At 50.7% G+C, this 26,435-nt stretch overlaps 3 protein-coding genes across 4 annotated transcripts; all 3 read left to right on the top strand.

Moving 5' to 3' along the window:
- Positions 1-924: 924 nt before the first annotated feature.
- On the top strand, positions 925-16,885 carry CPA2 (carboxypeptidase A2). 2 transcript variants are annotated; one of them, XM_030479761.1, is made up of 13 exons: positions 925-981; positions 4,361-4,449; positions 6,471-6,552; positions 7,403-7,537; positions 8,493-8,591; positions 9,160-9,261; positions 9,415-9,516; positions 10,398-10,508; positions 11,237-11,327; positions 11,749-11,948; positions 12,929-13,013; positions 13,263-13,475; positions 16,746-16,885. In XM_030479761.1, exons 2-12 carry the CDS (start codon positions 4,385-4,387, stop codon positions 13,445-13,447), a joined length of 1,257 nt encoding a protein of 418 aa, XP_030335621.1. In that variant the 5' UTR covers positions 925-981; positions 4,361-4,384; the 3' UTR covers positions 13,448-13,475; positions 16,746-16,885. The 2 variants fall into 2 exon arrangements, with proteins under 2 accessions (XP_030335621.1, XP_030335620.1); XM_030479760.1 differs by lacking the exon at positions 16,746-16,885 and having other exon boundaries at positions 13,263-14,023.
- Positions 16,886-17,361: 476 nt separating this feature from the next.
- LOC115605413 (carboxypeptidase A1-like) lies at positions 17,362-22,627 on the top strand. Its single transcript, XM_030479762.1, has 11 exons — positions 17,362-17,508; positions 18,331-18,412; positions 19,732-19,866; positions 20,016-20,114; positions 20,615-20,716; positions 20,791-20,892; positions 21,001-21,111; positions 21,460-21,550; positions 21,690-21,889; positions 22,249-22,333; positions 22,413-22,627. The coding sequence occupies exons 1-11, from the start codon at positions 17,414-17,416 to the stop codon at positions 22,598-22,600; spliced, it is 1,290 nt and encodes a 429-aa protein (XP_030335622.1). The 5' UTR covers positions 17,362-17,413; the 3' UTR covers positions 22,601-22,627.
- Positions 22,628-23,380: 753 nt separating this feature from the next.
- On the top strand, positions 23,381-26,404 carry LOC115605415 (carboxypeptidase A1-like). Its single transcript, XM_030479771.1, has 11 exons — positions 23,381-23,445; positions 23,633-23,714; positions 23,935-24,069; positions 24,156-24,257; positions 24,385-24,486; positions 24,574-24,675; positions 24,812-24,922; positions 25,102-25,192; positions 25,524-25,723; positions 26,001-26,085; positions 26,217-26,404. The coding sequence occupies exons 1-11, from the start codon at positions 23,381-23,383 to the stop codon at positions 26,402-26,404; spliced, it is 1,263 nt and encodes a 420-aa protein (XP_030335631.1).
- The last annotated feature ends 31 nt before the right edge of the window (positions 26,405-26,435 follow it).

The following is a 26,435-nucleotide window of genomic DNA, read 5'->3' on the forward strand; positions in this document are numbered from 1 at the left end:
GTGGGACTTGACACAACTTTCCTGCCTAAAAGGCTTTCCCAACCTTGGAAGTTGTTGTTATAACTATCTCATAGGATGATGTCACTGTTAGAACTTTAACCTCCAGGTGTAGGTATCTCTCCCAGTACCCTTCCCATCCCCTTCTTGTTATTCCCAGTTACTATTCATCCGTGTCCTTGCTGTCCTAAAATGCAAAGCCCCAACATGATCCGATGGAGTGTGTGGTGCCGCATGACTCAACATGTGAAATCTAGGGATAAGCCTGGAAAGCTGAAGGTCTTGATTTCCTAATTTAAGGAAATCTGAGTTGGAAATAAGTAACTCCATCGCAGCCAGTGTTACCACATAGATTTTCTAGAGATCAAAATGAGGGTTCTGCTTCTAACATGATGCCGGTCGCATCTATAAATGGTGAGCCACATACTGAAATCCCTACTCATTCTCTATCCAGGGCATTCCCAAGGTGCCTGGTGGATTAGGAACACGGGAATAATCCATTATTTACAGAAATAATAGTTGTCTCAGCAGTAATCCAAAATGAAGTGCGTTATAGACAATTAACTCTGATCACCCAGGAGATGAGTTGTGATGGAGCCCTTTGCCATGTCAGTGTGAAGATGAGAAAAGAAACGTTTCTATCCAAAGGTGGAATGTGTGTGGGATTTCTGAGGAATGTGGGATTGTTGAGGGGCTTGGTGGAAATGGAAGACATGAGGCTTTCCCTCCTGGAGGTGTGTTCCTGGGGCAGGGGCTGCCTTTGCTGCCTGTGCTGTAACTGTGCAAGGACCAGTCAGCCTCGTGTCCCAGAGCCTCTCTAAAAGCTCATTTAACATCACACACAGAATTTAGCATTATATAAGGAATTAATGTTTGTATGTTGTTCTAAATAACATCTGTACCATGTTATTTCCCTGAAACAGATCCTCCAGAAAGTCCAAAGTAAAAGGTTGTGTTCTGACAAAAGAGAGAGCAATTCAACAGGTAAATATGAGTTTTGTGACCTTATGCCTAAGGCTCAAAAGAGCAGTTTAGAAAATGCTTGGGACCCCATGAGAGAGAAGAAGGAGACGTACAACATAATTCGAGAGGGCAGAGGGAGCAAAGGAGCAGGGGGACAGCAGGAGCACAAGGAAAGCCCAGTCCATCACAGTTATCTCCTCTCCCCTATTCCTACTGAATTGCTGAATGTTTGTTTTGAGAGGATGGGAGACAAGGGGCTTGACTCAGCTGCCTTTTCTTCCATGAGATAGGAGAGACCGCTGCACTGTATAGGATCATAGGATCATAGAATCATAGAACCCCAGCCTGGTTTGTGTTGGAAGGGACCTTAAAGCTTCTCCAGCTCCAACCCCCTGCCCCGGGCAGGGACACCTTCCACTAGAGCAGGTTGCTCCAAGCCCCTGTGTCCAACCTGGCCTTGAACACTGCCAGGGATGGGGCAGCCACAGCTTCTCTGGCACCCTGTGCCAGCGCCTCAGCACCCTCACAGGGAAGAGCTTCTGCCTCAGAGCTCATCTCAATCTCCCCTCTGGCAGGTTAAAGCCATTTTCTAGTATTAATACAGTGATTTTAAGCAACAGACAAAGTTTGGTTGGACACAGGGGCTTGGAGCAACCTGCTCTAGTGGAAGGTGTCCCTGCCCGTGGCAGGGCGTTGTAACTGGATGATGTTACGGTCCTTTTCAACCCAAACCATTCCAGGATTCTATGGGTAGATGAGATTCATTGAACATTTCACTTCTTAACCTGTCACCAGGGTGTTCGTGAGTCGCTGCATGATACCACAGCTTCTTAGGACTGTACTCAGAGCATGTCCCACCCTGCTCACATTAGTGTGCCAGGGCCCTGACAGTGCTAATTGCCCTGACCAGCCTCATGTGGGGCCACCACCCAGACACCCTCCGCCCCTTGGCACGGGAGCTGCATTTAAGCTGAGGCCATTTGATCAGGTCCTTGTCCGAGCTGCAGTGGGTGCACGATGGACTTGTAGCTCTTGACATCCTGGCTGTGGACCCGCTGTGTGACATCCCTGAGGATCTGGACTGTGGCTGTTCCTGGTCAGTGCCACCAAACCTCTCTGCTCCTCTTATTTGGGTCCTGTGGGGCTGTGCTGCTTGTGGTGAGTCCTCTACCTGCCTTGCTGCCACCTTTAGCTTCTGGCTTGCTGTTACACCCCTGCTCTTGCTGCTCTTTGATGTGCTTGGGCACTGAGCTGAGCACTAAGAGGCTTTCATCTTCATACATAGGACTTACCCTGTAGTTCAAGGCTGATCTCCAAACCCTGCAGGACCTCATGGCTACAGCAGGAGGTCACAGTGCTACAAAGTCTCTGTAGCCCCTTCAGTGGGGATTAGGATTGGGTACAAAGCTTTGGGCTTAAATGTAGCTCCTTAAAAGCAATGGGTGGAGGCCCAAGATGATGCTGGTCAGGGCAGTGGAGGCTTGTTGGTGTGCTTTAGACCCTGACATCATGTTTGGCGGGATCTCTTGGCAACCTTTAAATCCGTGCAGGGTGTAGCATGAGTAATGAAGCAAGCTATAATTTTACCCTAAATTAAGTCCCTCCTTCCTGTTTTCAAAGATTGACAAGAGGTGGTGTGGACACTGTCGGTTCCTTGTGAAATGTGGAAGGCCCTAAGCTATAGGTGGAATGTCTGCCATCAGAATTACTGTAGTGCTAGAAGCAGGAAGTTCTCACAATGGTTCCTGTGTCTTAGGATCAACTTGTGTTATCTGAGTCGAGGAGAATGGAAATCTGCTCATTTCCCAAGGACTGGGTTAGGTTAAGCCTCCAAGACCTGGGCACTCACAGGAACGTACCTCACCTCCTGCAGAGTGTATGTTCTCCAGAGTGTGCCCCCAAGACACGACAGTTGCAGGATGACTAATTCCTGTATGTCAGAACATGCAGAATCCCTGCCTGAGGCTCCCTTTGTTCCCAAAACATGAGCCTTACAAAACAACTTGCTTGGAACACCTGACAGGAAGCCCCAGCCCTGGCTGTGGAAGGGTAGGGTGGGAGCAGGGAATAGGGGAAGCTCCTTTGGGGAGTGCTGACAAATGCTGACAGCAAGATCCTTATTGAGAGCTTCCACTGGGAATTGTCAGACTTCCTTCCCTTGGTGTCCCGAGGTTGATTCCATAGTGCTGAACCGTGTCCCTTCTGTCTCACGTTAGTTCCCAGGAAGCCCATCTGCAGCTATTACAGCAGGGTCAGCGCCTGGCTCCTCCTCAGTAACATTTTTAATGGGATAAGCAAAAGGTGTATCCAGCAGCTCTCCGGCCCTCCCAGGCATTCTGGGACAAGCACAGCTGGGTGTTCCTGCAACCAAAGGCAAGAGAGATGGTTCCCAAAGCTCAGCCAGGAGCCTGCCCGGCACCGTTACTCCTACAACAACCCAAATATGTTGGCACCTTCACGGAAGGTGAACAAGGTGAAGGCTATTCCCTGTGGAGCAAGACGTAGACAGAGACCAGAACAAGAGCAAAGGGACTCAGAGAGCTGCTGGATCAGGGAAGAGCCCTGTGGGCATTGTAAAACTGAGAGGACCCGGCAGTGGCTGTCCCAGCACTTCTTCAAACCTGTGTCAGCCCTTCCTGAGAAGCTTACTTCATTAGAAGAGGAAGCCTGTCCAAGGAGGAGGGTCTAGCTGCAGAGTGGAGCTCCTCTAAGTTCCTGTCCAAGGCTTTTTCCTGCTCCTACTAAACATGCTTTCATGTGGATCTTGCTGCAACCTTAACTTGCTTGAAGCACTGGCTGGATCTGTAGGAAACATCCCAGCTGGAGGTTGGGGGGGTGCTAGTAGTCTTAATAAAGAATATATTTAAATTATCTGGCTTATACCTGGAATGTGTAACTTGTGTGTAAGAGTGAATTTATAGCATGGCCTTGGCCTGGTGTATCAGAGGCAACTTATCACAGCCAGGAGCCAGAGTTCATCCTTCAAAATAAGCACTCAAATAGAGTGTTTTTGCTGGAGTGGGATCTTTCTGCTGGCTGCTGCTTTGGAACAAGGAGTTGGCTTCTAGAAATCTATGAGAGAAAACCCCAGGACCAAGAGTCAACTGGTAGAGCTCCTCATCCCTGAGGAGAGCTGGTTTGACTCTTCTTTTCCTCGCCCTAGCAAAGTGTGTGAAAGGACACTGAGAAGCTTTGTGGGCAAAGCTTTAAAACAACTCCTCCCTGACAGGTTTGAGTGTGCCAGTGGAAAAGCTTTGGAGGGGAAATCAGCCTTCCAAGGCAATCTGCTGGTTGCCTTGGAAGCTCTGATAAAACGTGAGAATTCAGTCACATGGAATGCAGACATGTGGAAAAAGGGTGGGTTTTTTTAACAAGTCCTGTCTAAATTCACCTTTGTTAGGCTGAGCAGAACTCCTCATCAAACATGAAGCTGGGTTTGACCTTCAGTGCCCTCTTCGGGGTTTCCTTGTGCCTGGAATCTTTTGTTGGGTGAGTTATGCTTTTGTGGAAGTCTTTTCATTTCAGGCTCTATGACCCCCTTGTTTTACATGATCTTAGCTTTACGAAAGCTGCTTGGGGCACATTCTTTGCTATTTATGGCTGACTTCTCTCGTTGCTTCAGTACTTTGGTGTCTGAAGGGACCCCTCTCTACTTTCATTTGGGTTTTCTGCGGAGAAGGGTCTATCTGCATGCTGAGATCCTAAATTCCTCTCCACTCAAGGCTTTGTTTTGGCTCTGATTGTACCAAGGGAGCCATCTGGAGCCTTGATCTGGAGCTGAACCTCACTGCACAACTCGAGTGTGCAGCTTGACAGATTTGGTCTGGCATAAAGCAGAGCTGAAAGGCCAGAATCTGGGTTCAGTTGGGAAAGCTCACTAGTTTCCCTTTGGTTTTGAAGTTTCTTATTTCTCTTTAAATGCTTCATCGTTTTCAGAGCCTTTCTAAGCAATTTAAATCCTTATTTCCAACTATTATATTCTGAAGTTTTATCTTTATGTTGCATTGCAAAACTGATCTCCTCCTGGTGTGTTTCCTCACAGCATTACTGACCACGTAAGAACCTTAATAGAAGATGATAGAAACCCTAATAGATACTCCCTGAGATGTAGTAAGTGAGCACTAGATTCCAGTGAGTAAATCTGTACAAGAAGATGTAAGGATTAAGAATAAGAAGTAATATACATAATTTACCAGACTCTGGGATTTGTAAAGCCAGAAAAAGCTATTTTGATCATTTAATCTGGGCTTTGGCATCAAGTAGACTGAATTGTCATGAATTAATTCCTCAGTCACATCCAGTAGCTGTGGTGAATGAGCCTCATCTCTTCGTGGAACAATCCAATCCAGACATAAAGCTTATGATGATGGAGAATCCAATCATAAGTTACTAATGCGGTAAAGTGCCTTCAGTGTTGATGTAACTTGGTTCAACCCAGGCTCTACAGCTAAGGAGCACGTTGGTGCTTTCGGCTATGACATTGACCCCAGGCTCTACTTCCAGTTGTTAATTCATTCTGGCTTCAGTTTTCCTTCAGAGCAGGATCTTCTGTCCCCCAGTTATTGGATACACTTGTTATTAGAGATCTTTTTGTCATTTCATAAAAGCATTGGGTGAAAGAGACCTCCAGAAGCTGAAGTCCACCCTTCAGCAGAGGGCATGGAGCTGCTTCCTCTTGTCATCATCCACCCTTACCAAGAGGAGTTTGTAATTGGTTTGTAATTCTCCTTCAAGCAGTTGTAGGCTGCAGTTAGGTCAGCCTGAACAAGCCTGTTCTCATGGTACTGTTTTCTTGTAGCTGTTCTACCAAGCAGCCTGGGACATTGTGTGCTTGAATGGGATTAATGTTTTTAGGGATATAAAACTACCTGGAGACTGTAGGTTGTGGTCACTGTGTGTTGTACAATGCATAGTCCAAGTTAATCACTGAGCTTACCTCTATAACCAGTGGAGTGAGGTTCTTCCTGTGGGTGATTCATTCCTCCTGGAATGGTGCAAGCCACCCTCTGATGGTATCAGCCTCTGACAACACAGGGAAGTTTGTCAACACTCTTCCTCTAAACTGAAGAAAGACGAAATGAATCCCTTATTTAGTGTTTGCTTTGCTTGGTTGGATAGTGCTCCCCAAACGTTTGATCAAACCCAACCAGAATATTGTCTTTCTGCAAGTTGTTGACAAAAAAATAACTAATAGATGCAAGACTGAGCCTTGTTAGCAATTAAAAACTCATCCACTTGATGTCTTATGATGAAACCTTAACACTGCCAGTTAAGTAGTTACTTATCTAGTCATGTATAGCAGGTTGGTGGTTGAACTCTTGGGTGACCTGAAGTCAAGTGCATTAAAGAAGTCCATATCAGCTGATAGCATTCAACTACCAAATTGAATTGGTAGTTGAATTGGTAATTGAATTGGGATTCAACCCACCAAATCCATGATCCCAACAAGGAGCTAGTTCAACTAGACCCCTTTTTGAGCCTGTCTCTGAAGACTCAGTGCTTTATTGCAGGCACCAGGTTCTCCGAATCAAGCCAAAAAATGAGGAGGAGATTAAGAAGTTACAGCATTTGGAAACGATGGGACACCTTGAGGTATGTTATTGCCACAGAGACATTTGTTAAGGCTTTAGACAGGGGTAGGACTTTGCATCACGTGTGAAGGGTTTGTATCATATTGTGGCAGCTGCCACAGAGAGATTTACTGTCTCAATACTTGGAGTTTGATCTGCAAGTTCTAGGACCAGCTTGGTCTTCAGGAGTGCCTGCAGTCATGTTTTCTTCCTGTTGGGCTTACAGTCAGATTTGAACTGATCCGCTCTTAATATGAGTATTGAAAAGCTTGTCTTTAAAGTGGGGATGCAAGTGTTCCTCTGCTTGTCTTCCAGGGTTGTGGGAGGAATGTATTACTTAGTCTACACTGTATTGAAGCAGGAAAACACACTATAAAATTCTAGGTTATTGCTCTTCTTATTGCCACTGGTGAGAATTGTTATTATCACTATCTTTAAAACTATTGATTTAAGTGTAGAAAAGCCCTTCCAAAGGACAAATAAAAGCAGAACTAAAAGGAGAAATGAAACCAATATTACCTACTATTGTAATACAAAGCTTTTCTTGAAACTATTTCTCTTAACATGGAGAATAGTAAAATTATATTCATAGAAGACTAAAATTTCCTCTTCTTTATGTGACTGAAGCTCTGAAGTCAGTGAAAATGCTGATTTTAGCCTCCTCTGGACCTTTGTTGGGGTTTTTTGTGTGAGCTTATCACATTAACTGCTACAAGGTTGTGGTGAGGCCAAGGTAAAGAATGGAACGTGCTGTAAGCACAATCCTGCGGGAGCCAGTCAGTCTGGGAGCAACCCACATTTCTAAAGCTTTAGAAGAGCACTTTGCAGAATGCTTTCCCTAAACCAAATCCATTTTCCTTTTCCTTTTTCAGCTTGATTTCTGGAGGAATCCCACCGCCCCATCCTTCCCTGCGGATGTGAGAATCCCTGCTAAAAGAGTCCAGTTAGTCAAAGCCTTCCTGGAATCCCATGGGTTTGAGTACTCTGTCCTCATCAATGACCTGCAAGTAGGCAATGCCATTGGCATATGTTTTGTAGAATCATGGAATGGTTTTGACAGTCTCTCACCCTCACAGGGAAGAATTTCTTACTTATCTCCAACCTGAACTTCCCCTATTTCAGTTTGAACCCATCACCCCTTGTCCCATCACTCCAGTCCCTGATGAAGAGTCCCTCTCCAGCATCCTTGGAGCCCCCTTCAGACACTGGAAGCTGCTCTGAGGTCTCCACGCAGCTTCTCTTCTCCAGGCTCAACAGCCCCAATGTTCTCAGCCTGCTAGCTTTTTTATCCTTTGAAAACAAATAATGATCCACAATCTGGCCTCATTCATTAACATGAACTCTTCTGTACTCTGTTTTCCATGAGTCCTCTCCTTATTTTTGTAGTCTGTGGATTAACTTCTCAGAGGCACTCTGTAGGTCACTGCTGTACTGGAAAGCTGTGGAAATCACTCTGCAGATGACATCTGAAACTGTGTTGAATAGTGACATCAATAACCATAGACTCCCTAGGGCTCTTCTCATAACCCCTGAGGAATTTCATGTGGTCTTTTGGCCTCAGATGTTTGGGAATCACAACACTAAAGTTACTCATAATTCAATGAAGTGTGTTAAGAGTGGTTCAGGATCATACTTTTAAAGAGCTATACTCCACCATGTGAGAGAGGTCACCCACTTGGGCTCTAATCTGACATTATTTCATGAGCAGTAATCCCCAAATGGCATCTAAAATAGCATTAACTCAGCAGAAACACTGACTTTTTCCTCCTTATTTATCGTAAGAAGTGTTTAAAACTTAAACTGACTGTTCAAACACTGCTATTCTTGCCCACTTCACTACAGATACATTCAGCAGAAGCATCTGTTTGCTCCACAGCCACCCTTTCTTTATTTGACATAAACATTTGGTCACAAGTTTGCAAACTAAGCAGGCTTTTCTTAACACTTGAATGCTTCTTTTAGGTTGTTCTAGATAAAGAGAAGCAAGATATGGCCCACAGTCAGCAAAAGGATCGCAGCACCGCCACCTTCAACTATGGAACTTACCACACCTTAGATTCTGTGAGTACCTCAGCTTTGAGGGAGGAGGATTCTTTTATCTGGCCTTTTTTCATGCTGTCTTCAACATCCTGTATTAGGAGCTAAAATATCTTTCCAGCTTCTTTTGGCTGGGTTTTGGGTTTAAAAGTATTCATTCTGTGGTCAGAGCAATGAGCCAGAGTCTTGGAGCAGGTAAGTGTTGGTCATACTCTTCTGCAGAGTTCTGTCAAAATCCTTCTTCTGACCCTCAAAAGAGATTGAGAAGTAAATGAATCTTGAAATAGGGAAATATAAGAGACCAGTAGCTGTCAAACAGTGCAGAGGGTAAGGTATTTTTAGTACCAGAAGTTCTGAAAAAGGGGGTTAAACTTATCCCTCAAGTAGATCTTGATGACATAGCAGTGCTTCCTTCTGCCTTGTGGCATTAGGAACAGCACCGACTACACTGATGCAAGGTGAGATGGGGCTTTGAAGAGGTCAGTAATGAAGGCAAAAGGGGAGAACAGTAGATTTCAGCAGGTCCTACGATTGTTCTGGGCAGTAGTATCCATAAATGGAATCTGAATGTCTCCTTGATTTCTCATTTCAGATTTATGCAGAACTGGATCATCTTGCATCTGCCTATAACGACATTGTCCGGAAGCTCCAGATTGGGCAATCCTATGAAAAGCGGCCTTTGTTTGTGCTCAAGGTGTGACATACATCACAGAACACGTGTCTACATACACCAATATACACACGTGTTACAGACACAGCACAATTTAGCAGCATCCCAATCTATACTGGATGTTCTTGGCTAAAAGGTGTCAGTGAGAGTGTTAAAACTTTCTGTTTTGCTTCACAGTTCAGCACTGGAGGACGCAACCGACCTGCAATCTGGCTTGATGCTGGTATCCATTCCCGAGAGTGGGTTACCCAAGCGAGTGCAATGTGGATAGCTAAACAGGTTAATCCACCAGTGATTGGGTTTTCTTCTGTCTTGGGAATGCCTTGGGCTATTTAAAAGTATATCACACCTGTATGTTCAGCCAGCTCCTCTAACTCTCCTTAACTTCTTCCTAAGAGCTCATCCCAGCCTTCCCTCTGGCAGGTTAAAGCCATTCCCCTTGGCCTGTCCCTCCATCCCTTGTCCAAAGCCCCTCTCCAGGTTTCCTGGAGCCCCTTTAGGCACTGGAGCTGCTCTAAGGTGTCCCCTTCAGGAGCCTTCTCTTCTCCAGGCTGCCCCAGCCCAGCTCTCTCAGCCTGGCTCCAGAGCAGAGCTGCTCCAGCCCTTGCAGCAGCTCCGGGGCCTCCTCTGGCCTCGCTCCAACAGCTCCACATCCAAACTGTAGCAGTTGAGGTGAGACTGTTGAGGACTGCAGGGCTGATACTTACACGAGGAACTGAGGACTTTGAGATTAGTTTGCCAACACAGAGAAACACTGTGTTGTTGGTCACCTTCCACAAAAGTGCCCAGACTTCCAGCTCTGTATAAATGAGCTTTTTCATTCTGCTCTCCATGACTAAGCCACCAGAGAAGTGCAGCACAGTTGGGTATTCCCAGCCTGGCTAATCCCTTCCAATCTTAGTGCCAGCCTTGGCCCATCCTCTGGGACAGGCAGGAGAAGATTTTGTTGCCCTCTTCCATTGACTTCCTGTCTTCAGAATAAAATAGTCCAAGAGATTCATTGCTCTCTCCAAGCTCCAAGTCTAATGTGGATCAGTTTTGGCCATCACATAATTGATGTTTCTTGTTTCCCTGCCCTGAAAGTCAGATTTGCCTCTGTACCTAGAGAGTAGATAAGAAACAAGCTGATAATCACAGTGCACCATATTGTCTCTGCTTAGATTGCCTCCGACTATGGGAAGGATCCATCCACCACCTCTCTGCTGAACAAAATGGACATTTTCCTGCTGCCAGTTGCAAACCCTGATGGATATGTATTCACTCACACCACTGTGAGTAAGCTGCCGTGTGTCTGAGCTGGTTTAGGAAGCTGTCATGCTCTTCCAAGCAAACAATAAATGCCAGGGAAGTAGGCTTGGAAAATCATAGAATCATAGAATAATTAGGGTTGGAAAGGACCTTAAGATCATCTAGTTCCAACCCCCTGCCATTTCTTAATGCCATGAAAAGAAGTTACAAAGGACTTGGGCAGCCAAAGATACTAATTACTTGTCTATCCCGTCTTAACCCATTATAAATTCACCAGGCCTTTGGTTTTTGACCATAGGTCCATCTTGGCAGTCAGCCCATCAGAAAGAATCTTAGGCTCCTGCCTAGGATTGCTTCCTGGTGAATAGTGACTGTTTCTGGGGAATGGTTTTAATGCAAGAACCAAGATTTGCTCCTTTTTCAAGCCATAGTGCCTGAATCATAGAACCCCAGCCTGGTTTGGGTTGGAAAGGACCTCAAAGCTCCTCCAGTCCCAACCCCCTGCCACGGGCAGGGACACCTTCCACTAGAGCAGGTTGCTCCAAGCCCCTGTGTCCAACCTGGCCTTGAACACTGCCAGGGATGGGGCAGCCACAGCTTCTCTGGGCACCCTGTGCCAGCGCCTCAGCACCCTCACAGGGAAGAGCTTCTGCCTCAGAGCTCATCTCAATCTCCCCTCTGGCAGGTTAAAGCCATTCCCCTTGGCCTGTCCCTCCAGGCCCTTGTAAGAAGTCTCTCTCTTTTGTTCTAGAATCGCATGTGGCGGAAGACCCGCTCCAGGAATAAAGGCAGTCTGTGTGTTGGAGTCGATCCAAACCGCAACTGGGATGCAGGGTTTGGAGGTAGGAATAAAGTTTCTGGATTCTGGCTGTCACTAAGAAGAAAATTCCCTTTCATGTTCCCAGATCTTGTTACACAGGACCAGCAATTGCCTTAATATAAGGGATTCAGGAAGAAAATGGTCACATAGGGTGGGAGCTGTCTTTTCTAAAGAGAATTTCAGATTGATGAGTTACCAGCACAAGATGAAGTGAAGATGAAGTGAGCACAAGATTAAGTAATCTGTAATCTGTATCATCTAGAACTATGTCCCTTGAGTATTCATGCTCTGTCGCTGCTTTTTGAGTGTTTAATGGCATTTAAGGCCTTGCCTTTGGCTGAAGACCTGTTCTTATGGAAGCCTGGCTTTGTGTTGGTCTGCTTCAACCTTTCATGCATGTCAGTTCTTACAGGTTTGCCTTTGTCCCCCCTTTGCACCAACAGGTCCTGGCGCCAGCAATAATCCCTGTTCTGACTCTTACCATGGGCCCAGTGCCAACTCGGAGGTGGAAGTTAAATCCATTGTCGACTTTATCAGGAATCATGGAAACATCCGGGCCTTCCTCACCCTCCACAGTTACTCTCAGCTTCTGATGTATCCCTATGGCTATAAATGCACTCAACCAGCAGACTACGCCGAGCTGGTGAGACACAGTGATGTGGTTTCAGCTCCTCTGTTCTGTCCAGCCAGCTTTCCACTCCCAAGTGTTGCAGTGAGATTCCAGGCTGAACTTTACCATCCGTACCAGCAACCATTGTGGGAGTGAACAAAAACCTGGTGCAATGCAGTGCCTTTAGAAGAGAAACCTTGGTCACATCCAAACACGTGCCATCTCCACCTATTCTCATCCCTCATTGCTCATCCATGTTTCCTTCTTCCTTCTTTAATGAGAGCATTGTAGCTGTAATAGTATCTTTGAGGTGATATGGATCTCACAACCATAACTCAAATGGAGAAGACCTCTGGAGGTCTCCAGTCAAACCCTCTGCTGGAAGCAGGCAGGTTTTGGAGTCAGGGCCAATGCTGAGGTTGGACTGGGTTGCTTAGGGCCTTGCCCAGCTGAGGTTTGATTAATTGTGTTGATATTTCTGAAGACAAATCCCACAGCTTCTTCAAGCCCATCCCAAAGTTTCCCCACTCTCATGGGGGTTTTCTTTTCCCCTAATACCTCAACACAACTTTCACCTATGGCAATTTTTGTAGCCACTTGTCCTTTTGCCCTACTCCAAGAAGAGCCTGGCTCTACAACCACCTATTACATAGTTGGAGTGAGCACAAAGTGAGCACTGGGAGATCTCCAACTGCCTTGGGATTTTCCTGGTATCTCTTGAACCTTCTCTTGATGAGACAGTGAGATGAAACACTGGATGATCAGATACAGAACCTGCTATGACTTAATTCACCTGCAACATCACCTCTAAAAGCACTAGGGAAGTTGATTGCTGTTGCTGGTATGAGTAATTAAGAAATGGGTTGATTTGGCTCTATTTCATTGGGGGCGTGAAAAGAGGCTATAAAGCAGTTTGGGGCTTCCTCTGACTCTGGTTCAGGTTGGTGAGATCTTTACCAGTTAGCATCATTACATGTGGCTTCTTTCTGACTTGTCCTTCATCTCCTCTCCAGGATGACTTGGGAAGAGCTGCTGCCTATTCCATCCGCTCCATTTATGACACCATCTTCAGAGTGGGGAGCATTTGCAAAACTATCTGTGAGTACTTTTCTAGTCTGAGCTTTTATGGGCTGTCCCAGGGCAATGGTCTCTGTCCTGCACCCAAGGTCTCTCCCCCTTGGAAGCAGTGATGCTGCTGCAGAGCAACACCATCAGTCAAATATTAGAGCCGAAGCTTCACATAAGAAGACAAGTGTTAACTTGTCTCTCACAAATATAAAAGGTAGGACACCAGAACTCACATCAGTCCTCTGTTCACCTTCTGGATCTTCTCCCTTTCTCTTTCAGACCAAGCCAGTGGAGGCAGCATTGACTGGAGCTACGATTATGGCATCAAATACTCTTTTGCCTTTGAGCTGCGAGACACGGGTCGCTTTGGTTTCCTCCTGCCCGCCAACCAGATTATCCCAACTGCAGAGGAGACCTGGCTGGGCCTGAAAACAATCATGGAGCATGTGCGAGACAATCCCTAGTAAAAGCTGGGGTGGGATTCAGCTGTCTGTAAGGAGCAAGCTCATCAATCCTCCTCCCTTTTTGTGCTTGTGACAGCTGTAATGATATGAATCATGGAATGGTTTGGGTTGGAAGGGAGCTTAAACCTCATCCAGTTCCAACCCCCTGCCACAGGCAGGGACACCTTCCACTAGAGCAGGTTGCTCCAAGCCCCTGTGTCCAACCTGGCCTTGAACACTGCCAGGGATGGGGCAGCCACAGCTTCTCTGGGCACCCTGTGCCAGCGCCTCAGCACCCTCACAGGGAAGAGCTTCTGCCTCAGAGCTCATCTCAGTCTCCCCTCTGGCAGGTTAAAGCCATTCCCCTTGGCCTGTCCCTCCAGGTCCTTGTCCAAAGCCCCTCTCCAGGTTTCCTGGAGCCCCTTTAGGCACTGGAGCTGCTCTAAGGTGTCCCCTTCAGGAGCCTTCTCTTCTCCAGGCTGCCCCAGCCCAGCTCTCTCAGCCTGGCTCCAGCCCTCGGAGCATCTCCGTGGCCTCCTCTGGATTGCTCACAGTGTGGCACCTGGCTGAATAAAACCTGCGTGTGCATTCCTCCTACAGCAACACGTGTCTGCATCTGAAAAGCATTTAATGATCTTCCTGTTCACTCCCACTCTATGTGCGTGGTAGATCCATGAGAAGATTTCAGGACACAGTTGTGGTCCACCTCAATGAGACACAGTAGGAACAGTGACAAGAGGAGGATGGATGATGCAAGCGCTTGTGTGGCTGTTGAGATTTCAAAGGAGTGACCTCCAGTGAGGTGAAGAGATCTGGCTTTTTCCACCTGGATAAACAAGGAGTCAGCTGGGGTTGGGGGTTACCTGAGGCAGCCTCTTGCTCTGCTCCAGTGGTGGTTTAGAGAGGACAGGGAAAAACTTCTCCATTTCATGTGTAACAACCAAACAGCTCCATGTTGCTGCTCTTGTAAACCTGGGGGCTCTGACAGAGCTCCCTCTTGGGGGCTGGTGCAAAAGGCCTGATGATAAGCAGCATAATCCAGGTTTGGAGACTGATTCAAGGAATTTCATTTCCTTTCATGAGCCTCAGGACACTGCTTGGTGGGATTGGGGGTCTCCTGACCTAACATCCCCCAAATACTGTCCCTTGTCTCCCTCCTGGATTTGCCCATGCTTAGAGGGAGGATGGAGATGGGCACACTCCTGCTCTCATCCCTCATGGCCAGTTTGCAGCCCCTCAGGAGTCCCTCCCTCATTCTGCTCTTCATCCTGCTCATTTCTTGGGAATTAAGAGCAAACAGCTCAGGGCTGTGCACGGGAGCCATGGAAGGAGCAGAGATTAGCAATCCCTGCTGCTGCTGCTGCAGTGATCATCAGCTCTAACAGGTTTATCTCAGTATCTTGTGGTCCCCCAGCAGCTGGTGAGTTATTCACTCCTCTGTGAGCTTGGCAGGAGGCAAAACTACCTGGTGCAGTGGGTGAAATGTTAGTTCAGATTGAAGGACACGAGGTTACGGGCAGGGAAAGGACGGTGAAGGTGCAGCTGAGGCATTGGCAAGAACCACATGGGTTTGATTTTGGGTTAAGTGCAGATGTTTTCCAAAGCAAAGCCAAGAATGGGGCAGCTGGAGCTGGTGTCCCCCCCATCCCCTCTGCTCATGGCATCTGCTTCCCAAACTGACTCACACTTCCAAAATCCCATCCTCCAGATGGAGATTACAAACATTCCGGATAAATCCCAACTGGTGGGGAGGGCCCAGGGCACACGGTTGCCTTTTGGACTTGGCCAACCTGCTGCCACCGGAGCAGGGACCTTGTGGCAAGTGGGGAGGAGCTGCAGAGCCCGAGGAGCCTCAGCTGGTGGTATAGACCTAAAGCTCATTCCAACCATCCTGGTCTGAGGCCACCCAAACCGTCTTCTAAATGCATAGCTTGGTGACAACTGCATCCAGGTTTTGGATTCCTGGCACCAAAGAGACCTGGAGTGAGACCAGTGGGGGTCACCAAGAGGAACAGGAGGATGTGTCCCATGGTCAGATGCTGAGATGGGCTGGTTTGGCCTGGAGATGAGACAGCTTTGGGGTTGGGGGACCTACTGAGGACACTCCCACCCCTATAAAGAGGTTATTGAGAACACAGAACTGAGCTCTTCACCATGAGGCATGATGGGAGAGACAACAGCATCAACTGAAACAAGGGAGAGCCAGGCTGGACATGAGAAAATGCTTCTCCATCAGGAGGACAGGCCAGCAATGGGACACACTGACCTCTACCCAGCACCACCGGCCAGGACCAGCTCACCAACAGCAAAGGGGGATCCTGCCCCTCTGCTGCGCTCTGGGGAGACCCCCCCTGCAGTCCTGATCCAGCTCTGGGGCAACAGCACAAGAGGGACGTGGAGCTGCTGGAGCGAGGCCAGAGGAGGCCCCGGAGCTGCTGCGAGGGCTGGAGCAGCTCTGCTCTGGAGCCAGGCTGAGAGAGCTGGGCTGGGGCAGCCTGGAGAAGAGAAGGCTCCTGAAGGGGACACCTTAGAGCAGCTCCAGTGCCTAAAGGGGCTCCAGGAAACCTGGAGAGGGGCTTTGGACAAGGGCCTGTAGGGACAGGCCAAGGGGAATGGCTTTAACCTGCCCGAGGGGAGATTGAGATGAGCTCTGAGGCAGAAGCTCTTCCCTGTGAGGGTGCTGAGGCGCTGGCACAGGGTGCCCAGAGAAGCTGTGGCTGCCCCATCCCTGGCAGTGTTCAAGGCCAGGTTGGACACAGGGGCTTGGAGCAACCTGCTCTAGTGGAAGGTGTCCCTGCCCGTGGCAGGGGTTGGGACTGGATGAGCTTTAAGGTCCCTTCAACCCAAACCAGCCTGGAGTTCTATCACGGTTCTGCATTGTGAAGCCGCAATGGACTCCCCCGGCCATGGCACCATCCCCACCCCACACTCTGCTGTTGGTGCAAGTGGAAAAATAACCTGGTTTTATTAGAGAAAACCATGGACAGAAGATGTCTGCTACAAACCTGACTGAGGTGACATCTGCCAGCCTGGGAACCCGGCCCAGGAACCCGAAGCATCCTTGACAAGCACAGGCAGGAGCTCAGGGCATCGCAGATAAACACACAACAAAGACCCTGCTATAACCTGCAGAACAAAGGCTCTGCTATAACCTGTGGAACAAAGAAACCTCTGTAAGGAACTGACCTCCTGAGGCAGCAGAAGTCAGCAGTGGGTGCCCAGGAGCTGCTGTCCCGCACCCACACTTGTAGCTACACTAAAAGACATAAAATAACTCATTTTCTACCCAAAATCAACCCCTTCTTTCTCTCTCTCCGAGCATTACCTCCAGGTGAACATCCCTCTGTGACCCCTGGAGCCTCGGGACGTCTGGCTCTGGGCTTTGTGACATCCATCATCTTTGACGTGAGACTTCATCCATCACCAGCTGGCCCCACTCCTGGAGCGGTTTGATGAACGGCACCGGTAATAATTTGGAATGATATGTTTTGATTTCTTATATATTTATATATATATGTGCATACAAGTAGTTAATCATAAATATAGATTATGTTTATATGCTTTTGTGCAGGTGTTTTGTAGTAATTTTGTAGTAACTTGTAGTAATTTTGTAGTAACTTGTAATATACACTTGCTTTACTAACCATAACTGACTTACTAATAGTAATCAGTAATAAAGGAATTAATGGAAACAAAGCACTGTGTCCTTGTGTACTCCGGGGTCCTACGTCCCCACTGTTGCCACCATCCCACACCCATGGGATGTCACACTTGGTGTAACAGCTACTCACACCAAGCTGGGTGCACAGACACTCATCCTCCCCGGCTGCAGGAGCTGAGCACTGAGGAAGATGTTATCAGATCCTTCCTGTTTTGGCTGTTCTTGGCCATATAAAGCAAACATTTGGGCTGTTGGAGCTGTTCCTAACCTCTTTGTCACTGCCGGCTCCGTGGGGACAGATGTGGCCCTGGTGAGAAGGTCTACGAATGCCTGAGACTTGTCTGTGTCCACTTACTATGAAGATCCTCCTGGTCTTCGCCTCCCTTGTGGCAGCCGCCTGCAGTGAGCAGCTCTTTGTGGGGTGAGTCCTGCTGAAAGCAAGGGGAGGAGGCACCATGGCTGGGGATGGGGACCAGGGTGAGAGATACCCAGACCTAGCTCTTCTGCTTTGGGGTCAAACAAGAAGGGTGACATCCCAAAGGGGTGAAATCCAGCAGGTTTTGCTGTGTGGACACTGGGAAAGCTGTAGTTTAACCCGTCCTTGTGGAACCCAGCGAGGCTGGAGTGGAAGCTGTGCTAGGAAATACCAAATATGTTGATAGTCCTTGATAGGACAAGGGGAATGGCTTTAACCTGCCAGAGATGAGCTCTTAGGCAGAAGCTCTTCCCTGTGAGGGTGCTGAGGCGCTGGCACAGGGTGCCCAGAGAAGCTGTGGCTGCCCCATCCCTGGCAGTGTTCAAGGCCAGGTTGGACACAGGGGCTTGGAGCAACCTGCTCTAGTGGAAGGTGTCCCTGCCCGGGGCAGGGGTTGGAACTGGGTGAGCTTTAAGCTCCCTTCCAACCCAAACCAGTCTGGGGTTCTATGATATAGACAGAATATATTGATATATAAGGTATCATCTCCTAACATTTTGGGAATTCTTATGATCAAAGGAAGGATGGAGACCACCTCAGGCTCTCCAGTACTTCCTGTTGTTCCCTATCTTGGCTGTTCTGAACCTGCACTTTTCACTTCCAACACCAAACCTCCAACCACGAATGGACTTTCCAACTCACTGAGCTGGTGTAGACCTTTCACAGCCTCCACCCTGACCACGATGGGGCCACGTCGGCGCTGGAGGCTCAGCTCCTTTCCCCCCTCCAGTGACTCCATCCCGTGCTGATGGCTCTGCCTCCCTGCAGGGACCAGGTCCTCCGCATCACTGCCAGCAACGAGGAGCAGATCGCCCTGCTCAGGGCACTGGACGAGCAGACAGAGCTGCAGGTGAGCTGTGGTGGGGCCCTGAGCATCCCCTGGTGTGAAACAGAGACCCTGGTGACACCCAGGACCTCCTTTTGACCTCGTGTCTAATTTACCTTCCTGCTTTATATATACATATAACTATATTAATATAAGATTTAGCTTGGGGCACCTTGAGCTTGGCCATTCTGTTTCATAGAAACAAAGAATCAACCAGGATGGAAAAGACCTTTAAGATCATCAAGTCCAACCTTCACCCCAGCACTGCCAAGGCCACCACTAACCCATGTTCCATATGAAGCAGGGACACCCCGGCCACTGCAGCATCATTATGCCCTGGTTGAGAATTTGGGTCTAAAATGACATTGCATTGGTTTTGGCTTGAATGAGGAGCAGCTCTGCTCTGGAGCCAGGCTGAGAGAGCTGGGCTGGGGCAGCCTGGAGAAGAGAAGGCTCCTGAAGGGGAGACCTTAGAGCAGCTCCAGTGCCTAAAGGGGCTCCAGGAAACCTGGAGAGGGGCTTTGGACAAGGGATGGAGGGACAGGCCAAGGGGAATGGCTTTAACCTGCCAGAGGGGAGATTGAGATGAGCTCTGAGGCAGAAGCTCTTCCCTGTGAGGGTGCTGAGGCGCTGGCACAGACTTTTCCCAGAGAAGCTGTGGCTGCCCCATCCCTGGCAGTGTTCAAGGCCAGGTTGGACACAGGGGCTTGGAGCAACCTGCTCTAGTGGAAGGTGTCCCTGCCCGTGGCAGGGGTTGGAGCTGGAGGAGCTTTAAGGTCCCTTCAACCCAAATCAGTTTGGGGTTCTACAAATTACCACAACACTGCTCCTGCTGTGTTTGCCCTGGTTGCTTTACATGGTGAGCAGCAGGAGGGGTGGGTGGTGGGGGACAGCATCTGTGCTGCAAAGCGGATGTTAGGAGATTCATCTATTGAATTAAAGAGCAAAACCAGCCCAGGATGAGCCTGGTGTCATTCAAAGGGATATTTGCAGCCAACAAGCAACTTGGGCTGGAACATGTTTCTGGAGATCCATTGAGCGAGGCAAAGGGACCCCAACGTTAAGACTGGGCTGGTTGGGGTGCTGGGACATGTAGTCTAGGTCATGCTTTGCATATAAATGTATAGAAAGGTTGGACCAGATGATCCTTGAGGTTGCTTCCAACCTGGGATTCTATGATTCTATGCCCCTGACCCATCCTGGTACCCAAGTGTGTCCCAAAACATGTCCAAAGACCTTGTTAGATCATCCATTAAGGAGATTTAAAGACCCCTTTTGGTGCTGGGGAGCTCGTTGGATGAGCAGCAGCACAGGATGGGGCCGAGCTCTCTCCTTCACACCAGGTTGACTTCTGGCGTCACCCCGGCAGCCCCGGCCACCCGGCCGACCTGCGGGTGCCCTTCCCCAGCCTCCAGGCAGTCAAAACCCTCCTGGAGTCCAAGGGCATTTCCTACAGCATCATGATCGAGGACCTGCAGGTGAGGGCTGCGGTGGGAGCGGGATGAGCTCCTGCAGTTCAATCCCAAAGGAAGGTCCCTAAAGTTGGAAACCACGAGGAGATGGAAGAAGAACCCACCCCCTGCTCTCTGCAGCCTGTTTGATGGCTTGTTTTTCTCCTCCTGAACAGAAACTTTTGGATGAGGAGAAGAAAGCCATGGCGAAGTCAAGGAGGACAGAGAGAAGCACCAGCACGTTCGATTTTGCCTCCTACCACACGATAGATGAGGTACTTTGCTCTCTAGAGCATTCACTTCACCTTGGCGGGGTCATGCTCAGCCCATGGTTGCATCCATGCGGTGATGTTCGTGGTGGTAGGTGCCCCCTAGGACATGTCACTCCTCCTTGGACAGAGGTTTTAGCTGAGCCAGGAGGCTGGGCATCCCTCCACGAGCAGTGTGGCCTCTCCTGGCATCTCCCCACCTTGCTGGAAGACATCTTCATTTTGGGGCTCAAAATCTGTGTTTGGAGGAAGTTCAGGTTAGATAGAAGGAAGAAGTTCTTTACTCTGAGGGTGCTGAGGCGCTGGCACAGGGTGCCCAGAGAAGCTGTGGCTGCCCCATCCCTGGCAGTGTTCAAGGCCAGGTTGGACACAGGGGCTCGGAGCAACCTGGTCTCCAGGGAAGCACCAGATCTTCTCCAGATCTTCTCCGCATGTTGCATCTGGTGCTGGACACCCTAAAACCCAAAGGGAAAGCCCGGGTGAGCCGCAGCAGCTCCTCCTTTCAGATCTACAGCTGGATGGACACGCTGGTGGCTGATCATCCCGACCTCGTCAGCAAGCTCCAGATTGGGCAAAGCTATGAGAACAGATCCCTGTACGTGCTGAAGGTGGGTACAGGGGGAATCCTCTCCTTGCCCAGCCCTGGGAGGACACAGGGATGAAATCCCTCCTTTCCACCCAGTTCAGCACCGGGGGATCCAACCGCTCGGCCATCTGGCTGGACACCGGCATCCACTCCCGGGAATGGATCACCCAAGCCACTGGTGCCTGGACGGCCAACAAGGTACCCGCGTGCCCTGGGACATGGCACACTAATCCTCACACCTCCCTGTGGTCACATCCCTCGTGCCCAGGGGGCACTGAGGCAGCTCCTGCTCCCCTTCCCATGCAGATCGCTGAGGAGTACGGCCAGGACCCCTCTGTCACTGCCATCCTGGACGGCATGGACATCTTCTTGGAGATCATCGCCAACCCTGATGGCTTTGCCTACACCCACAGCTCCGTGAGTGCAGGGGCTTGTCCTAATGCTTGTCTCCAGCAACCACAGCTGGCCATGGTTTTGGGGAGGGGAGGGATGTTCCTTCCATGTGGGATGGTGGTTTCCTCCCCTCCCTGGAGATCGTGGAATCAACCAGGTTGGAAAAGACCTTTAAGCTCATCAAGTCCAACCGTTCCCAGCACTGCCAAGGCCACCACTTTGGGGAAGGAATTGTTCCTCATCTCCATCTAAACCCGCCCTGGTGCAGCTCGAGGCCGTTTCCTCTTGCTGCTCGGGCAGGAGGGTGGCATCTGTCCCCCCAAGGGGGTGGGATTCACATCCCTGGGATGGTCTCACCCCACCTGCTCCTAGAACCGCATGTGGCGCAAGACGAGGTCCATCAACGCCGGCTCCCACTGTGTCGGTGTGGATCCCAACCGGAACTGGGATGCTGGGTTTGGAGGTGAGAGCTGGGACACCAGGTCCCCACGTCAGGAATCACTTTGTGCCTCAAAGCTTCCTGCTGAAGGGGAGAAACCTGGGGGCTAAAGCCCTTCCCCAGGGCAGCTTCTCTGCATGGTGCTTCCTCCACCGTGCCCCAGGCTCTGGCTCCAGCAGCAACCCCTGCTCCGAGACCTACCGTGGTCCTTATGCCCATTCCGAGAGGGAAGTGAAAGCCATCGTGGACTTCATCCTCGGCCATGGGAATGTGAAGTCGGTCATCTCCATCCACAGCTACTCCCAGATGCTGCTTTACCCTTACGGCTACAAGACAGCGCCTGCACCCGACCACCAGGAACTGGTGAGATGGTCCCAAAATATAGACATGGGGCTGTGAGCACCAGCCTTGGTGGAAGAGTCTGATTGGCTCATTCCAGGACCCTGTTCCTCTCATTAGAGCCAACCTGAAGCCCATCACCTGGTTCTTGGGATCATAGAATCAACTGGGTTGGAGAAGACCTTTAAGATCATCATGTCCAACCATTACCCCAGCACTAAAGGGAGGGTGATCACAGGATGTGCCTCCCATCCAGCAAAAATTAGGGTGTTTTGGGGAAAAGCAGGAGCAGAGGGGTTGGAAAACAAATGCTGGGATCTAGGCTCTGCTGCCCCAAGGTCTTGGTCCACCAGCTCTGACCACTTTGGGGCTCTCCCTTGCAGAATGAAGTGGCTAAAAAGGCAGTGAGTGACTTGGCCGCTGTGTATGGGACGAAATACACCTATGGCAGCATCGTGGACACCATCTGTAAGAGCCCCTTCCTCACCCCATGTGTCCACCATGACCGGTCAGAGTTGGGATCACATCTCCCCTCCTCTCCCTGCAGACCTGGCCGATGGCACCACCATCGACTGGACCTACGACAACGGGGTGAAATACTCCTTCACGTTCGAGCTGAGGGACACGGGGTGCTACGGCTTCATCCTGCCCAGCACCCAGATCATCCCCACCGCTACCGAGACCTGGGCAGCGCTGCTGGACATCATGGTCCATGTTCTGGAGCATCCGTACTGAACCCGTGTCCCTTCATCTCAATAAATAGACCTGGAGATTTAAGGCTGGCACCTTTATGTTTCCATGCTAGACTGCAGAGAAGCAGTGAAAAAGCACTCCCAGCCCTGCAGGTGGTTGTTTCCCTCCTCAGGGCTTTGGCCATACACATCCCCATCCTTTGGAGCCAACAGCCCTGAAGGACCTGGGAGGAGATGAGTGGTTTTGAGGCCACCAAACCCAAATCTGTAGGGTTTTGGGGCAGCAATTCCCCATCATCCCTTCCCTGGGGGCCGCGAGGAGGGACTTTGGGCACCCTCAGGGCCATAGCTGGGTCCAAAGTGCTTTGAGGCACCTGGGATGCCCATCACTCGCTCTGACCTCAGCCCTGTGCTGGGCTTCAAACCGGTTTCGCTGCTGCCACTGCCGTGACCATGGTTTAGGCATCGAGGTCACCACGTCCCCCATGTGCAAAAAGCTGCATCTTGCACTTTCTCAACCCAAATTTTCCCTTTTCCACCCCACAGCTCCGAGCTGCAGCCGGTGGGGGGGGATTCTGGCACCTCTCGCCCTGCCCATGGGTCACTCGGCTGGTTCCCAGGACAGGTTTGACCAGGACTGGGAATGCCGAGGACAGGGGGACAATGGGGCTGCAGTGCCCAACCTTGGCTGGTGCCAGCCAGAACCTTCCCAGGGCCCTGGGAAAGGGGACAACTGGTGGGGCTGGGCTGGAGCCACCATTCCCATGGGATTTAAGGGCCCTGTGGTGCTGCTGGGACACGGGACGAGCTCCTCTGGCTGACAATGAAGGTCCTTGTGCTGCTGGCTGCCCTGGTGGCAGCGGCCACCAGCATTAAGACATTTACTGGGTAGGGGTCCGGGGGGAGAGGGGTGACTGGGATGGGGATGGTGGCACCAGTTGGGGTAGAAGGAGCTGGTTCAGCTCCAAAGGAGCACAGACACCCCTGGGAAGAGGCTCAGAGCAAACCCCAGTGTGGTGGGGTGGATGGGATGGGGTTCGGCTGGATCCATGGGGGTGACCCCCTGATCCCACAGGCACCAAGTGCTGCGCATCGTCCCCACCACCGAGGAGGAGCTGCAGAAGGTACATGAGCTGCAGGACATGGAGGAGCTGCAGGTATGATGCAATGGCAAGGGGGGGGGGGAGTCTTAGGGACACCCCTTCCCCAGCCCATGTCCCTTGTTTTGCACCCCAAAACCACTCTGTAGAGCAGGGCTGGGGGTGCTGGATGTGGGGTGATGGTGACCGCCTGGTGAAAAGCAAGATAGGGGCTGGTGCATGTGGGGCACCCCGAGATGGGATCTGACCCCCCCCATCTCGCTCCCTCCCCCTGCAGCTGGACTTCTGGCTGGCACCCCGTGCCCCCGGGCACCCCGTGGACATCCGTGTGCCCCCATCCAGCCTCCAGCCCCTCAAAGAGCACCTGGAGGACAATGACATCTCCTACTCCATCATGATCAAGGACGTGCAGGTCATTGGTGGTGCAGGGGAGGAGGGTGAGACAAAGGGTCTTGGTGTGGTGTGGGACGATGTCTCATCCCGTCCCCTGTCCCCAAGGCACTGGTGGACCACGAGCAGACGGAGATGCTCCAAAGGCCCCGCCAGCTGGTGCTCTCCACCGACAGCTTCAACTACGACACTTACCATACCCTGGATGAGGTGAGAAAGCACAAGATTTAGGACATTTTGGGGTGGAAAAAAATCACATCATGGAATTGCTCGTTGCTCCCCGTGCAGCAGGGGTAGGGGGGGAGCTGGCTGTGACCCCCCCGTTGCTCTCCTCCAGATCTACTCCTTCATAGACCTGCTGGTGGCCGAGAACCCCAACCTGGTCAGCAAGCTTGAGATCGGCCGGTCAACGGAGGATCGTCCCCTCTACGTGCTCAAGGTGAGGGGTTGGGGTCCATGGGGTGACCCGAGGGGGAAGTGGGGACAAGGACAAAGCCAACCCCCCCCCCCATCTCTGCTCTTCCAGTTCAGCAGAGGGGGCACGAACCGCCCGGCCATCTGGATCGACACCGGCATCCACTCCCGGGAGTGGGTGACCCAGGCCAGCGGGGTCTGGTTCGCCAAGAAGGTATGGAACCTCCAGGACATGTGTCCTTAAAGGGCCACAAGGTCCTGCAGCCACTGTGGGTGCCAGGGGGCTGACCCCATAGAGAAGATGGTGCTCCAGGAGCAATGAGGACCACAAACCACCATCCGATCTCTAGATTGTCCAGGATCATGAGAATGATGAGGGTCTGGCCGCCGTCCTGGATGAGATAGACATCTTCCTGGAGATCGTCACCAACCCCGATGGCTTCGCCTTCACCCACACCGAGGTACTGCCCCGGCTTTCCTCTCCCTGGCCCCCACAGCCATGCTGGATGGGGGTGCTGCACATCAAAACGTCCTTGTCCACGTTTCCATGGGACCACCATGACCCATTAGTCTTCCCATTCCCTCAAGGCTGGTGGAGCTCCAGCCCTGGCCACCAGCTGAGGTGACTCTGCCCTTCCAGAACCGCCTGTGGCGCAAGACCAGGTCCACGTACTCGGGCTCCACTTGTGTTGGTGTGGACGCCAACCGCAACTGGAACTCAGCGTTTGGAGGTCAGAGCTCCCCCGTTCACCCTGGGTTGGGGTTCCACCATCAAGGTGGAAGCTCTGAGGCCATTTCTAGCTCAGATAGATCCAGTGATGTCCCCTGGGGAAGAGATGGGATTTGCTCTCCATGGCAGATGAGGGTTTGGGCTCTGCCAGGGCATTGATGTCCCCACAGTGGAGACCACAACTGGAAGTCCTATGCTTACCCAGGAGGAGCCTCAGAGTGTTCCTCACTGGTTGAGGGGTGGGAAAAGCTCTTGGGCTTGGAAATGGAAAAGGCTCTTTGCCCAATTGCCACCAGTTACTCACACTGTGTTCACTGTCCTCTTCTGCACAGAGTCTGGGGCCAGCAGAAACCCCTGCTCAGAGACGTACCACGGACCCTACCCCAACTCAGAGCCCGAGGTGAAGGCCATCGTGGACTTTGTGAGCAACCACGGGAACATCAAGGCTTTCATCTCCATCCACAGCTACTCCCAGCTCCTGCTCTACGCCTACGGCTACACCAGCACCCCAGCGCCTGACCAGAAGGAACTGGTAGGGCTGATGTGGAGGTGTGCAGGGGGCTGGGATGATGGGAGGCTGCTCTCCTCCTCCTCCTCTCCTAGGAGGAGCAACCTCCATCCTGCACCATGAAGGGGGCATTGGCAAGCTGGGAAGAAGCCCTGGGCTCCTCTGCCAGCCCTTGGGGACTCCCCTTTTGAGCTTTGACATCCTTTTGCCTATGGAATGAGGAAAACCTCTCCTGCAGGTTGTATCCGACAGGGTTTCCCTTTCTTTGGGCTCATCTTTCTTCCCTTCTCTGTATTCCCAGCATGAGATAGCCGAGCAGGCAGTCACAGCTCTGTCTTCTCTGTATGGCACCAGCTATGAGTATGGCAGCATCTTCACCACCATCTGTAAGTAACGGGGAGGGGAGAGCAGTGGTAACCCCAAAATAAACCAAAAGCATCGCTCACACCTCAGCTTAGACAGAAGATCCCATGAAATACCTGTCCAACCGTGTCCTTCCTGTTGTTTCTCCACCCAGATCAAGCCAGTGGAAATAGTGTTGACTGGACATACGACCAGGGCATTAAATACTCCTTCACCTTCGAGCTGCGGGACACAGGGTACTACGGGTTCCTGCTCCCTGCCAGCCAGATCATCCCAACGGCCCAGGAGACGTGGCTGGCGCTGAAGGTCATCATGCAGTACACGCTGGAGCATCCCTACTAACCAGGATCAGGTCCTGAGTGGTGATGGATTG

Source organism: Strigops habroptila, chromosome 3, assembly GCF_004027225.2.
Source record: "Strigops habroptila isolate Jane chromosome 3, bStrHab1.2.pri, whole genome shotgun sequence".
In the NCBI taxonomy this organism is placed as follows: domain Eukaryota; kingdom Metazoa; phylum Chordata; class Aves; order Psittaciformes; family Psittacidae; genus Strigops; species Strigops habroptila.